Source organism: Podarcis vaucheri (assembly GCF_965113315.1).
Source record: "Podarcis vaucheri genome assembly, chromosome: 12".
Lineage (NCBI taxonomy): Eukaryota > Metazoa > Chordata > Lepidosauria > Squamata > Lacertidae > Podarcis > Podarcis vaucheri.
Genome location: NC_138750.1, coordinates 37515910 through 37531544, shown reverse-complemented (window position 1 = coordinate 37531544; position 15635 = coordinate 37515910). Strand labels below are relative to the sequence as shown.

At 39.6% G+C, this 15635-nt stretch overlaps 1 protein-coding gene across 12 annotated transcripts in view; it reads left to right on the top strand.

Annotated features, from left to right (window-relative positions):
- AKAP9 (A-kinase anchoring protein 9) overlaps positions 1–15635 on the top strand; it is a 105608-nt gene that overhangs the window by 36576 nt on the left and 53397 nt on the right. For 10 of the 12 annotated variants that reach the window (XM_082194096.1, XM_082194095.1, XM_082194093.1 and 7 more), the window contains 12 exons: positions 792–871; positions 1167–1272; positions 2188–2285; positions 3032–3134; positions 3789–3987; positions 6040–6130; positions 6763–6837; positions 7837–8190; positions 8826–9050; positions 10617–10757; positions 11229–11329; positions 12561–12769. In XM_082194096.1, the coding sequence (XP_082050222.1) occupies positions 792–871; positions 1167–1272; positions 2188–2285; positions 3032–3134; positions 3789–3987; positions 6040–6130; positions 6763–6837; positions 7837–8190; positions 8826–9050; positions 10617–10757; positions 11229–11329; positions 12561–12769 (1782 nt within the window). The remainder of the gene's footprint in view (positions 1–791; positions 872–1166; positions 1273–2187; positions 2286–3031; positions 3135–3788; positions 3988–6039; positions 6131–6762; positions 6838–7836; positions 8191–8825; positions 9051–10616; positions 10758–11228; positions 11330–12560; positions 12770–15635) is intronic. The other 2 variants (XM_082194086.1, XM_082194094.1) reach the window with 2 other exon arrangements.

Here is a 15635-nt window from a genome sequence, read left to right as displayed (position 1 = left end):
GTTTATTTGTTTATTTTTTAAATAGTTTTTAATTAAATTTTCCATTTTAACAATCCAATCAAATCACATTAAATATTCCAAATTATAAATACATATTATATAGTCCAAATATTCTGCCAAATTATAAATTTTTATTGGGACTTCCCATGCTTCAAGTTTGGGGGCGGGGGCTCTGATCATCTCATATCTCTACTGCCTTGAGTTTCCAATAGTTCCTTTAAATCTTCCTGTTGTTAACCTTCCTAACATTTGTATCTGATTTAAACAGTTTGGACCTTAAAAAGCAATGCTATAGTTTGTTTGTTTATTACATAAGATGCTAAGGTATACAAATGCAGAACTCTGACTCCTAATCTGAGGCAGGCATTTGGTTTAGCAAATTCCAACCAGCAGATTATCTCAAGATTTTACTTTGTGCAAAGCGGTTGGTTTATTCTTTCAGCTTCCTCTCATGAGTGAGAAAGATTATCATGTGGGATTTGGTTGCTCCTTAGGAAATGCCAAACTTCAGAAGAAGTAGCTAGGTGTCCAATGTTGAGAGGCTTCAATTCATTTCCTGCCTTTGCTTGGAGGCATCTCTATGTTTCTTTGACCCTCCACGGTTGTCTTCTAATTTCACTGGTTGGTGACTGTAATAAATCATTCAACTGATTGCTCTGCTTTGTATTTTAAATTTTATTATTGCGTACAGATAAAACAGACCCAAATATCTGTCTTTATTGTCTCCCTTTCTCAAAATGTTTTAAAGCATTCTAAAATAAATAATTTTCAGTGATGGTTTATCTTCACAGATGCAGAAGGCCAGTCTCCATGGGTGCATCTAGAAAGGCTTAGCAAAACAGTAGCTGAAGAATGTTCTAAGCTCACTCAGGTGAGAAGCATTTTACCACAGGATACTTGCAAATCCTGTGTTCTTTCATCTATTAAAATTAAACCAAAAGTTCCTCTATTGTGTGCACTTGTGGATCCCTACATCTCACATGAGAACGATATGGGCAAATCTCTTAGGATTGTTGAATTGTGGATCTACCTCTTGCTAAATTCTCTTCATGCCCATTTTAGGAGGAAGAATCAAGATGTTATAATGGTTTTATTGACCTCGTCCTGTTTGCTTGATACAGTCAGATGCAATAGGAATATGTTTAACTTTCTTCCTTTGTTTATAGTCCCTTTGCAGCGTTCAACTTGAAAATGTTTCACCTGCTGTTGAATCTGGTGCTGGGGAGAGAGAACAATCGAACTCAGTGTTAATATCAAGAGCAGAAGCCCAAGGTAACAAAAAACACAAATCTTAATTTTATAGCCCTGTCTTTTATCTCCTTGGTAGCAGTTGTAAACATAGAAATGCTGTTTTTATCTGAGGAGCAACTTGGAGCTGAAGCTAGCACTGGCTGGAACATAGCAAGGCTGGGAAAACGAGAGAAATCTCTTTACCAGAGTTCAGCATGGCAGTGGATGGCACAGGAGCAATTGGAGCAGTGATATTCTGGCAGAATGTTAGCTTTCTAGATTGGATTCAGGAAGCCTTGGAGGCCATAGCTGTGGGCAAAGGGGCTAGAAAGAGGCTTGAGAAGTCTAAAGGGAGACTCAACACAGTGGACTTAGGAAAGGGTTCCGTGACCATGAGAATTCTACAGCAGTTTAAAAATTGTTATTGTCCAATGGGAAAAGTAAGCAGCTTGACTCCATGGTAAAATACTTGAGGTGAATCATCAGAGCTGCTTGAGAGAATAAAAAAGAGAGGTGAAACTGAACCAAGCTCACTGGAATTAGAATTGGAGGGACAGAAGTCTGAGCTGCAGGACCAACAGCATGGTCATGGGAATATTTTTTAAAAGTCTCTTTAACATTTAGCAAGTAACTGAAACCAAGTCCAAGATTTTGCTCCATAATACTTTAAAATCTAACAGGGACAGTAAAAACAAAAAATGATATTTAGGAAACAATTTAATGGCTATGGTGTGCTAGGATTATTTCCCCTTTGCAATAAGTTGCTTGTAGAAAATATGCCACATTTGGCTGATTAAAGAGGAGAAAAATCATCATCTGTGGCAAGTAAAAAGGATATACTACATTTTCCAAGAACATAGCAGTAGAATGCTGTTGAATGTAATGTTTGTAGAAAGAAAAGAAATGAATACACAAGAGCAACACAATAATTGTGTTTAATTCATTCTCTGCCTTTAGCTTTGCAAGGAACCCTGCAAATTCTTCTGAGCAAGATAACGGAAGAGTATCACAGATTACTGGACTATCATTCAAAGTTTGTGAAAGACAGAAAAAAGGTAGGTTGCTTTTTGCTTGTATCCTAGACAGAATTAAGGAGCGAGCCGCTTTTCTGAGTTACACATGCATAACACTGCATTGTAAATATCACTGATGGTAAGGGAAGTACTTATTCCCATAGTGCATAGTTAAACTATGGCACTTGTTTCCAGTGGTGATGGTCACCAGCTTGGATGGCTTTAAGGAGAATGAAACAAGGCAATTAATGGCTAATGCTGATGAATGCTACATTATATTTCCGTTTATGGAAGGCAGTATGCTTCTGTATACCAGGTGCTGTGAACCACCTGGGGAAATGTGCTGTTGCACACAGGTGCTGCTTGCGGGATTCTCACAGGAATCTGGTTGACAACTGACAACAGGCTGCTGAGCTAGATGAATCTTCTCTTATGTTATTTAAGGATAGAATATATATTTTTGGAAACTCAATGCGGCTTACTTCTGAGTATACATGCATAGAAATGAAGGCACCCAAGACTGTTGACATAATAACTTAAGCACAACCAAAGAGCTATGAGTTAGATATATATACATTTCAGTGGCAATATAGTTTTATCACAACTTTGAAACTGTCCACATTTATGCAGAATTCAGCAGGATATACAAAAAGTAAAATGTTAGCAGCATTTTACTTTTTGTATATCCTGCTGAATTCTGCATAAATGTGGACAGTTTCAAAGTTGTGATTTTAGAAAGAAAGTTAATGTTCCATGTCTCCCATTTGGTTCTATTTCATTTTCTCCAGCTTGAAGAGCAAGAGGCATCATTTGCAGAATACAATGGAAAAGAAAGCAACTGTCTTCAACAGAGTGTAGAATGTTTACCTACTCCGTCACAGGATCTTGCTGGTAAAGATATACATTTAAAGTCAAATTAGAAGATCTGTGTAATATAAGCAAACAAATCCATTTAAGTCGGTTACAAAGCCACAGACCCTTCCCATATTGGGCAAATCTCAAAATGTACATGGGGTGGGGGGAACATTGAAGAAATTCTAGAGTGAATAAACTTGGCTAGTGCTTTGGGGGTGTGGAATGAAAAAATAACGCTGACAACTCATGTGAAATATGGAGGTACCATTTTGATCTGGGTACTGCATGTATGCTAGTTGAGGAGCAAGAATGGGGAGAAAAGAGAGCTCTCCCCACAACTGAAGACCAGGGGCCACTTTCTTCTGAAGGTACCTCTGTACAACTTGAACTGACCTGAATCTGGGCTTGATTCAGTATCTTTCTACCTTTAGAACATGCCCTGACACTGCTGGTAGTGCTGGCCCATCTTGATGAAGGCCCCACTCAGTTATAATTGTCGGGTTGAGAATCCTGAAAGTCGGATGCTAGTGAGAAGCTCACGTGAATTCCTAAACCCTTTGGAGTGATTGCTAGTACCGCCCCAAACAAATTGTATTCATTGTAAAAGGAAATGTTGCTCTGATATCATTGCTTTCCCACCCTGGTTGATGATATGTTTAGAATTAATGTTTATGATTTGTTCATACATAGATCTTAAAGTGAGGTCACCCTGTTGGGAAGACATGGATAACTTTAAAACTCGACTTGAAGAACAACATGCTCAGGAAGTGAAGCGCCTCAGATCATATTTCCATCAGCAGTTGAAAGAAACTGAGGAAAGATATACTGCAGAGATAGTCCACTTACAAAGCAGACTCCAAGATGCCAGTGTGGCTTCCGATTGCTTCAGGTACCTATGATTTTGGCTTCCCCCTTTTTTCAACAACAAAAGCTACAACAGAGATCACACAAGCAATTTTGTTCCATAGCTAAAAATGAGTTTGCTCCCCACCACCATTTTGGTATATGACGGGGGCGTTTTGCTTTCTCCTCAAGGATTTTCCCATTTGCAACCATATTGTCTTATAAGCAAAAGAAAATGTGGTGGTTTCTTCACCTGTATGGGAACAGTGAACAGAGACTGCTGTTGGGAGAATGACGGTGCAGGTTGCCCCCACCACTTCAGACCATGGTTTCTGAATGATTTGTGAAGGGGTGTGTGCCATGACGTGGTTTGTAGAACAAAAGTTTTGCAGCAGAAAGTCCCAGTTCAGTCTCTGGCATCTCCTGTCTGAAACTCTGCAACCCTTCAATACCACTGCTGAGGACTAGGAAACAACTGGAATCAGATAAACCCAAACTCTGAAAAGTAAATCTTTCCAGTCTAAGATGCACTCAATATCATATTACTATGGTTATTATTTTAAATTTCTTGCCCACCCTTCATCATGAGGTCCTACAGGCCAGGTTACAATTTAAAACTATGATATTCAAATCAGTTTCTAGTAGATTAGGAATAGAATTCACAGGGTCCAGGAACATCCTATTCAGGGAAACTACAGGGACATAGAACACTGTTGAACACCAAGGCAGAACATTAGTACATCAAATTCAATGTTGTGCAATGCAAATTGAACACAAATTGTTGTAACCTGCCCTGTGGGACCTCATGGTGAAGGATGGGTAAGAAATTTAAAATGATGATGATGATGATAGTAATAATAATATGATATTGAAAGTCTGGGTTTATCTGACTCCACTTGTTTTCAAATCCTCAGCAGTGGTATTGCTTAGCCTGAGAATCAAGAAGATACAAGAACATGAGGGAGATAATCATGGTTTCCCTGCTCCACAAAACAGCTGATAACCAGAACAAGTACAATGCCATTACTATCATTGTTGCATGTTGATCATAGAGAACAGGAGCACTGGGGGAAATTTTAAATATCACTCCTACCCAGACTCTGAGCCTTTAAGAACTGCAGAGTGATAATGAATGAGGCATGAGAGAGATCATCTGCTGCAGGGTGAGTCCTGGCCCTGGGGAAATTGAAAACACCTGGTTTCCAGCTTCCGCAGGATCTAGAGAAACAGCAGGAACATAAAAGCACAAGGGATGGGGCTGAATATCAACAACAAACACCAGTCCCTCCCTCGTGTGTTTTTGCTGCTTGAGCACTAAAGAGCTGTGGCAGAGAGTGTGGATGTGAGAGATCATCTGCAAAGCAGAATGCAGCAGTTGAGATAGCAGGGAAAACCTTCATACTATCAAGCCCCTGGTCTTCTCTAGGTGCTGCAGTATGAGACAAGGATGAGGGTACCATGTACTATTTTACCATGAAGGGAGGAGACGAGGCAAATATACTAGGGGGAATTGGTTTGGTTAACTGGAGGCGCCCTGACAAGCATGAGAGCAGCTTGTTTATAAGGTCCCAACCAGTGTGCGTTTAGGTTTTGGAAACTCCCAGACTTGATACAGATCACCCTTCTGCTATCTTTCAGTGAAATTGTTTAGATACCTCTGACATTTATGTTCTATAGTTGTAAGAAATACGGCTACCTTTTCAAGTACAGTCGTACCTTGGAAGTCAAATGGAATGTGTTCTGGAAGTCCGTTTGACTTCCAAAACGTTTGGAAACCAAATTGTTCCTGCAGCCAATCAGAAGCCACGGAAGCCCCGTCGGATGTTCGGCTTCCGAAAATAGTTTGCAAACCGCAACAGTCACTTCCGGGTTTGCAGCGTTCAGGAGCCAAAATGTTCAAGAACTCAGCTGTTTGAAAACCAAGGTACGACTGTACTTGCCACTTTTGAGAAACAATGGTGATTATGTTATCTATTAATATTGGATTGCTTTGGAAAGTTTCATTGTATCTGTGACTCTGATGGGTGTTTTAACAATGGACACATCTTAGGAGAGGAAATGTCATCTAGTGCTTCACCTTTTAAAAATTTCTTTTTAGTATTTCTGTGGAATCACAGGGAAATGAAGTTAAGCAGAATGGGAAGAACACCAAAAGTAGTCGTCAACAATGTACAGAAAACCCAAAAGAGGTACGGTACTGTAGATTACTCTGGATTTTTTTTCAGCATACTTTTTAGTGTTTACAAATAAGAGATCCTCATCAACATAAACCACACACAAAACTTGTAAACAGATTTCATCTGGGATTAACTGATTTGCAGTGATCGAACTACCTTTAGCATTATTTAAGTAGATTTGGGTCTCTTGAGCAAATGATAACACTGTAAAGTGATTCCATACTTGGTCAGGAGATTCTCCTCACTCTTAACAACTTCTATTTGATTCCGAGATAGAACACTCAGCATGTGTTTCCAAAAGGGTAATGTCCTGTGTTAACTCTGCTGCAGCAAAAAAACAGGGCTTTGTGGTGTGGGCTGTTATTACCTACAATATGAGATGCAGGATGAGTCACTGCTGAGCCCCTACAAAAACCTGTGCTTTAGCCAGTAAAAGAGCTGCTATTAAATTACTTGTAGAAATCAGTGTTGTATACAACTTTGAAAGTCTGTGCCTGGCCATCACCTTGCTTCACGCTGAAGGCATAGTTTATAATATGTACAGTTAACCTTTTAGAATAGTCAAAAGTGATTTTCTTTTTAAAAAAAAAATCTTTAAAAATGAATACATTTCCTGTTTCTGTTTTTTTTAAATGTATATATAGCTCACTAATGACATTGCTGTTACTGAATTTCGGGAAGAACAGTACCAAGAAAAATTACTACAAGAAGTAGCAAAGGTACCATCTTTCTAGGACAATATATTGGGGCTTAATTCAGAATCATGCGAAAACATGGTTAAGGAAGGTTTACTATAGTTTGGCATTACATCTAAACTGACAGACAGTGTATATAGGCCAACCAGAGAGCCAACTGCCTGTAAATACAGGAGCGCTGAGCAAACAAGACTGACAAACAGTGTAAAGCATCATTTGTGTGGTAGTTTCAAACAGGGTTGGGGAACTTAAGGCTGGGGGGTGGGTTGTCAAATGAATCCCTTCAAGCCTTTCTATTCCACACTTGAGAGTCTCCCAGGGCCATACCCCTCATCAACCCTGCACTCTCATAACAGCCTTTTGCCTAGCTTGAATGTCTCCTTGAACTGTGATGCCTCGATGAAGGAAGGAGTGATGGTAGTGGGTGATGGAGTGTAGAAACCTCTGGTTTTTGGGTGGCTGAAATGTAGCCAACTGTCCAGACATAAGAGTACCTCCATTACTTCACCCAGATTTGCCTCTGTGTCAGCTGACCACTGGCATGTGATTCCCTGTGCCCCACAAGTTGTCCGTGAGGAAATGCAGCTCATGGTCTTGAAAACTTTCTCCAGACCTGAATCAGACTGTAGTTTGGCTTCTCAACTATGGTTAGCACAGATCATGGTTTGGTATAAACTGAACTGAGTCAAGAAGTACTCCTGTCAGTGCTGTGTGCATTGTGGAATATTTTGAGGAGTACGTCTTGCCTTGTAAGCAAGTCCTTATATAGATATTGCCCTTTGTAGTACTTCAGCATTCCTTTAGTTAATTCCTGTTAACCCATGTATATTTCTGCCATTTATCAAATGTCACAAATGATTAAAAATAAAAATCATTTGTTTTGTTGAATACTTGTTTTAATATGTATAATGCAAGCTTAATTTTACGCTGTCACTGATGGAGGGAATGTATCATACATTGATCTATATGAAAATCTAAAGTAGCTCCTCTCTTTCTCTCACTCTTGATTTGTTATTTATTAAGGTGGTGGTAACCATGAGCGTTGAGTTTGCACAGAAAAATGAACTAGCAAGGATTGCAAATCTAAAGGAAGAAGAAATGTTATCGGTAGTACCAATAGAAACTCAGCAAGAAAATAATTTCACTAGAAAGGAATGTCTTGAAAAATTCGATAGTGCTTCTCTTCTCATTTCGATGCCTAATTATGAAGAATCCAAATCACTTAGCAGAGAGATCAGTGAAGAATGTGGTGAAATTTCATCACTTGAAGGACAATTTCAACCAGATGTTAAGCCTGCTAAAACATTTGGGTTACACAACTTTGATTCAACAATCTCTTCCTTAAATGATAGAGAGCTTATGCAGAATTCATCTCTGGTAAATACAATCAAACATATTTCAAAAAAATTACTTTGAAAATCATAATTTGGTGAATTTTCTTTGTTCCCAGTGCATGGTTAGCAAACCACTCATTCTGTTGTGAACAATAATGCTTGAGAATGGGGGTAGGGTGGGTACCCTGTAATTGTGGTGGTTGATATTCAGCTTGTATAGTTCAAACCAGGCTTCCTCAACTTTGGCCCTCCAGATGTTTTTTTGGCCTACAACTCCCATGATCCCTAGCTAGCAGGACCAGTGGTCAGGGATGCTGGGAATTGTAGTCTTAAAAATCTGGAGGGCCAAGGTTGAGGAAGCCTGGTTCAAACAAAATAATGCAAAAAAGGACATAAAAGACTAAAAATTCACTAAGGTTGCAATCCTGCATGCTTATTTTGGAGTAAGTTTTCTTGAACTTGATGGTGCTTACTTTGAGTATATATCTATAGGACTGCTCTGTAAATAACATTTTATTACCATAAATGTTCTTATTAGCAAAGCATGGCTTTAAACTTCTTGAGTTTTAAAATCTGATGTTGGTGGTATACAGGTAATGTAAGGTACATCTATGTAAGATAAAAAATTTACTTCATGGAACTCATGCCATTTTTAATACTTGCCAACAAAAATTACAGATTCAAAATGAAGTTTCAACCTCCAGCATAGTATCTTCAAGTCAGAGATCATTGTATGAAGAGCGTTTGGAAGATATGCGTCAAGAGCTTGTCCGTCAGCATCAGGAACATCAGCAGGCAACAGAAATATTGAAACAGGGTCACATGAAACAGATGGAGCTGCAGAAAGAAAACCAAGAGATCCTCCTAGCAGAGCTTGATAGGCTTAAAGTGCAGTTAGCAGAGGTAATGTGGGCCCTGAGACAGGAAAGATCTGGAAATATGGGCAAAAAAACCTTCCCCTGCCCATGGTTTTCTATAAGACTTATGACATGCACAAACAGATGCATATTGTCGAAATAAATTAAAAAAGTGTCCAGTAGAACCTTAGAGACCAACTAAGTTTGTTCTGGGTATAAGCTTTCGTGTGCATGCATACTTCTTCAGATGGTATCTAAAGAATATGCTACTGGACATTTTTTTAATTTATTTCGACTGCTTCAGACCAACACGGCTACCTACCTGAATTGCATGTTGTATGAAGGATACATTTTTCACTTGTTTGGCTTGAAATTTCCTTTATTAGTTTTTTTAAATAAAAAATACAGATAAATTGAGTAGCGTTCTTGTCACTACCAATGCAATTCTCATAAACTCAAAGAGCCTTGGGGATATTGGCAATTCTCATAAACTCAAAGAGCCTTGGGGATATTTCATGAATTGAACAGTGGTCCTTGCCTTTTACAAGCATCAGTTCTGCTGCTGCTGCCCTGTACTGAACCTAAGTCATGATTTGGCTTAGTTTGTCGTACGAATACAGGCTCATGGTTTAGCTCTCTCTAGGCAACCCGTGAACAGAAATTCAATAGATGTCTTTGATATGAGAATGAAAAGGTTCTACATTTTGCCTGAGATTAAATAATACCACCCCATAAAGAATGCAAATAAAGGGGTGTTTGTGTCAATCTTATGGCGGAACTGATTAAGCAGTATGAATACATTTTGTTTGCCAATATATGTTAAAAGCTCTGTGTATGTACAGAGAGAGAGAGAGAAAGAAAGAAAGAAAGAAAGAGATATTCTATCCAGACTTGCGTTCAGTGGAGTTTTATTTGCATAGAGGAAGGGGAGCTGGGTTCCCCCCGCCCCAATTTCTCCTTTGCCCTTGCAGCCACCTGGAAAGCTATTCCAGAGGGCTACGGAACCCTCAAGAACAGCATAGAAGGTGGATGCAAGGGAAAGGAATACAGTGGTACCTCGGCTTAAGTACTTAATTCATTCTGGAGGTCCTTTCTTAACCTGAAACTGTTCTTAACCTGAAGCACCACTTTAGCTAATAGGGCCTCCTGCTGTTGCCGCTGTGCCACCAGAGCACAATTTCTGTTCTCATCCTGAAGCAAAGTTCTTAACCTGAGGTACTATTTCTGGGTTAGCGGAGTCTGTAACCTGAAGCGTCTGTAACCCGAGGTACCACTGTAATGGGCAAAAATCACTGTGATCCTCCTGCAACTGAGAGCGCCCGCTGGGTCTCCGTTCTTTCCATGAATGTAAGTCCAGAGCCAACCCATATACACATAAAAATATTTTTGTGCGTCTACACGTGCGCACACACACACTAACTACTGAACTGTTTATCTTAGTGTCCTAATTTTAGACTGGGTTTTCTCTTTAATCCTGTGACCAAAGTGAACAGAATTTTTAACGGTGTCATATCTGGGACCCAGCCTTACGATTGTCAGATACAGTATATATCTGATTCCTTTTGTGGTATTTCTCATATGTTAGTGGTGTGCTCTTCTTCTTTTTTTTTAGAGTGACACACTGGATAGTGAAAGCATCATCACAGAAAGAGAACAAATGCTTTTAAAGGAACTAGAAGCACTAAAGGAGCAGCTCCTGCCAGGGAGAGAGAAGCTACCCTGTGAGCTAAAAAACAGTGGTACTCAGACACAGGTAGTGACGACTCTGGCTGTCTTTAGAAGCTGCGGAATGTAAATGAAGTAGCCTTGCTATTGTTGCTCTTTTCAGCACAGGACATTTTCCTATTAGGTGTCATATTTACTTAAATGGGGTTTGATTAAACAAGAAGGTGGGGCATAGGCAGCTGACATGATATTGAAAGCAGACTCTAATTTTAATGTTGCTGTAGTAACGCCCAACAAGGAACTAAGAAACTGTTTACTTAGCACAACAAACTTGATTCTTATAGGCTGTGACTAAACTATTTCAATCTGTAGCTTGAGGTATCTGATAACAGGATAGTTAACTATTACTTAAATATATATAAAGCTTGTGGATTATGGTGTGGGGTTTTCCCCCCTCCCATTTTTATAACATGACTGTGAAGCAGAAAAGCGTGCTGATTCCAATATGACGGGATTTTTGTATCTTTTTTCCTCTCTGCCATTGCCAAAACTTACCCAGAGTGAAAATGTAAGTCAGAATGAATCCAAAGAGAAAATTGGTGAAGGTGAAGATGAAGGAAAGCATGAAGAAACTTCTCCGGATATCCTTTCCAAAGAAAGGTATGCTGTTAAGAAGACTGAGATATTTCAGCCTGAGAAACTTTATGCTAACAGCTGGAAGAAATTGCATAACTTTGAGGCTGATAGGTCAATGTCAATGATATGTTAGCACTTTGCTAGCAGTCAAGCTATGTAATGTGACGACAGATCTGTAGATGTTTTCATCTCAAGGCATTGCTTGACTAAAATGAGCCTGGATTGGATCCTTGTCTCTTTTTACTTTGAATGCTTACACATTAAAAACTCAGGGTGGGGTGTTAAAATTTAATTACTGAATTAAATAAGTAGCCGTATTATCACTGGAATTTGTAGTGATCATTAGTGCCTTGTGCCACATCTATGGCTGTGTTCTATATGCGAAACTGATTTGTCCATATGCATTAAGCTCCATGATATCATTATACCTTTATTCTAACTTACATTTTACAGTTTGGTTTTTCGTAACAGTGATTTTTCTGGTTGACAGATACAAGCTGTGTGATTACAATAAAAAGAACCATGTAATGTCGCTTGTGGTTTTCTCTGCACGATTCTCAAAGTGGTTTAAAAGTCAATCCCTCTTCCCGAGGAACTCTCAGAACCCTTAAACTACAGTTCTCATGGTTCTTTAGGAGAAGCTGGGACTATTTAAAGTGGTGTAATGTTACTTTAAATGTATAGTGCAGATGGGGTCTTGGTTCTGAGCAAACATGTCCCCAAAGGTGCCCCAAAAATCTCTTAAACATGCATAAGTTGGTGCTCAAAAGATCAGTTCTATGCATGATTATTTGGGGTAGGCTCCATTTAACATAGGAGAACTTAATATACACAGGATCAAGCAACAGAAAATGTTTGTTTTTTTTATCCATCAAAATACTGTAAGAGCCCTCCTGGATCAGATCAAAGTTTCATCTCATCCAACATCCTGTTATCATTGGGAGTTGGAACCATTGAGTATGCTAGTAAACCCCTTTGCTTATTGTGCTACCTGGGGGAGTCATATAGTTCTGATGTTCCCTTATCCATGGCTTTGAGTCATTAACTTTATTCATGTGACAGTAAGTGGTATTTGGTTCAGTTTGAGTTAATACGCCAGTCACTCAACTTTCTACCGTTTGTTGCTTATTTGGATTTCGTTAAGTTTTGTCTGCATCTTTAAACCCTGCATCCAATATTTCTGTTACCGTTGTGTAACATGTAATTCTCAATGCACCAATTTTGATTGAGTTCGCGTTCCATTTTCTGTTTCCAGATGTGCCTTGCAGAAAGCCAATAACAGACTGCTGAAGATTCTGTTGGAAGTTGTGAAGACTACTGTAGCTGTAGAAGAAACAATTGGCCGCCATGTTGTAGGACTTTTGGATCGCTCATCTAAATGTCAGTTGCCTTTTAAAAGTCTTGCATGGGAGACCAGAGCTGAGGATTCCACAAAACCAAGCATCTGTGTGCATTACGAAGCAGGTACTTGCAATGAGGCCATGCTCTCTGTTGCTTTTATGTGGAAGCTATTCGGAATCTGTACTGCCAACAACAGGTGTGTTAAGGGAACTCTAAAATTTGGCTCTAAAACTAATTCTGTAATAAGAAACCTACAACTGAGTTTGGATTTATATAGTTTAGGGCTTTAATTTTAATTGGATCTTTTCCATGGAATGGAGTGGGCTCCATGATGCCATTGGTTCCATGGGATGTAAATTTCTAAGAACTTAATAGTATCTTGCTGGTTCAGGCCAGTAGTCCATCTCTTCCAGTATCTTCTTCTCACAATGGCCAGCCAGAAGCCTGTGGGAAATCCACAACAGGATCCAAACACAAGAGCATTCTCCCCTTCTGTGGTTTCCAGCAGCTGGTATTCAGAAGCATCACTGCCACCAACCGGGGATGTAGAAAACAGCTCTATGTTGAAGGATGTGCTTTTGTAGGTCCCAGATAAAGACAGGGAGCTGGATAAACAAAACCCACTACCCCGCTGTGAGAATATTGATATTTGGCTGAAAGAGAGAGAGAGAGAGAGAGAGTGTTTGAAGTAGTGTGCTTGAACAATATGTTGATTGATGCTCAAAATTTTTAATTCTGCAGCAGGTAATTAACTGTAATCAGGCAACAGCTACATCTTAGTACAAGCTTGATGACAACTCCAATGAAATTCCCTTATTCCGAATAGGATTCCTTGCAAGAAAAGGGGAAAGTTGGCAGCTATGTGTCTCTTCTGTAAGCAGTAGCAATCTCAAAGTTTGTGCAGAGAGCTTCATTTGCTCAGCTTATTTTCAAGTAGACAGGACATTATGTTCAGCCGTTAATATGGCAACCTGGCTTATCACAGTTTCCTGACCTATTCCATTCCATTGTAAAGATGATATTTCTGCATCGGTGAGGATCTATACATAATTCTGTGTTGCATTAGCAATAAATAAGTAAAATAGAAAACTGAATGTATATTTAGGCATCAGATGATTATTCATTTCTGATTACCAGTGCTTGAAACTAGATGCTGAAGTAGATTTCCAGACCTTAGTTAAAGAAATCTGGCTGCATTGATGGCTAATTTTAGACATAACACTAAATGCTAGTTAACAAAACCATGGAAGAAAAGGAATAATTTGTGCAGAAGAGGGAGTGTTCCAGGTCATAGCACACTCCCAGTCTCTTAACCATAATTAACAATACTGCAACCAGATGAGACCTTAGTAATGGCTAATCAGACAGTCAAAATAAAACAAGCACACACATTACTAGAAGATGGGAGCACCAGTAGGTCTTAGAACTTTAGAACATGTATCCTTGTCTATATTTACTATGGTACTGTAAACATACAGAGATTGGGCGTTAATGTTAAGCAATAGAGTATCCTTTGTTACACTTCAGCATTAAAATGTCTTGTGTGAGCATTGTCAGAGATGGAACACTGTAATATGTTGACCAGCGGTCTTACCTCATTCTTAGGTTTACATTATGAGTGCTTTTACAGGGCCACTAAGGAAATGTTCCTACCTACATTATTACTGAAATAAAGTGAAGTTTGTTGAAAAAATGCTTCTGGAAATGAACTGGCATGCTTGGCTGCTGAATATTGAAGCTAAAACGTCTTAAAATTTTAATTAAATGTTTTCTATGTAACTCATGCCGATGAGATTTACAAATTACAGTGAAATAGGATTTATGAAAAATGCCAATGAAGCAATTCCCAGAGGTTTTTTCCCTATTTAATAGCCTTTTTAAAAGCCTGGGACTGCTGTGGAATAGGTAGACTGGAGGTTGCCAGCTAAATGTATGAATCTTACTCCTGAGGTATCAGCAGTCCTCTTGAAGTTTAGGTGTTTGCAAATTGCTTTGGGGTTCTCTTGTTGTTAACACTATCTCTGTTCTATGGCATTTCTACATTATTTAGTCTTCCTGTGAAAAAGATCATGCTGTCTTTTGCTCTGTTGTTTTTCCTTCTTCTCTCCACTCAGTGTGGTCTGCTTGCTCATGTGGCACAATGGTGATAGGAAATTTGCACGTTGTGCCTGGTTTCCTAGTGGCAGACTGACCTAGTGCCTCTGGGGGTATATCAACAGGGCCACTTGAAAGAGACCAAGAAAGGAGGTGTGGGAAGAGATTGTGTAATCAAGAAGAAAAACTCAAAAGCCTTTTTTTAAAAAAAGAAAAAAGATACTAGGACATTGGAAGAGGGTGACATGGAACGTTTTTCAGAGAAGGCTCTAACACGTTTGTGAGGATTCAGTTTGCATTTTCCTCAAGAACCCCTGGCTGATCAGCTTTCCTTGTACATAGTGTTTGGAGATGGGGTGACTGTGTATTTTTGTTATGATTGGTGTTGCATTGAGAAGAACTGTATATGTTTGGTATGAGAGTTTGAGTAGGTAGATTTAGGCAGATTTAGGTCTGCAAGATTTTTTTTGGTAGGGTGGGGTTGGGAGGAAGAGTAGGAATCTCTCCATTGTCTATTTTACCTGCCTGTCTCTCCCTCCCCTTTTCCTAACCCCATAGCACAAGGGTAGGCAAGGTTTACCTCACTTGGACCGGTTCACTCCAGCAGAGATTACTCCATGGGCCAGATCACACGATATCCAGCGTCTGTGGAGACGTGATTTATGGCACTGTGGAAGCGAGTCCCCGCGCTGTGTTGTGCCAGTTTAGCCCAGCACACGGGGATTCGACGAGCGGGTGGCTTGGTTCAGGGGAGGCTTGAGGGCTGGTTAAACGACCCCCCCCCCCCGTGGGCTGCTTGTGGCCCATGGGCCTCAGGTTGCCGATCCCTGCCATAGCAGGTCAGCGACGGCTTCCAGCCCACCTCCAAAGCCTCTTAAGTGTGTTGTATTTGTTT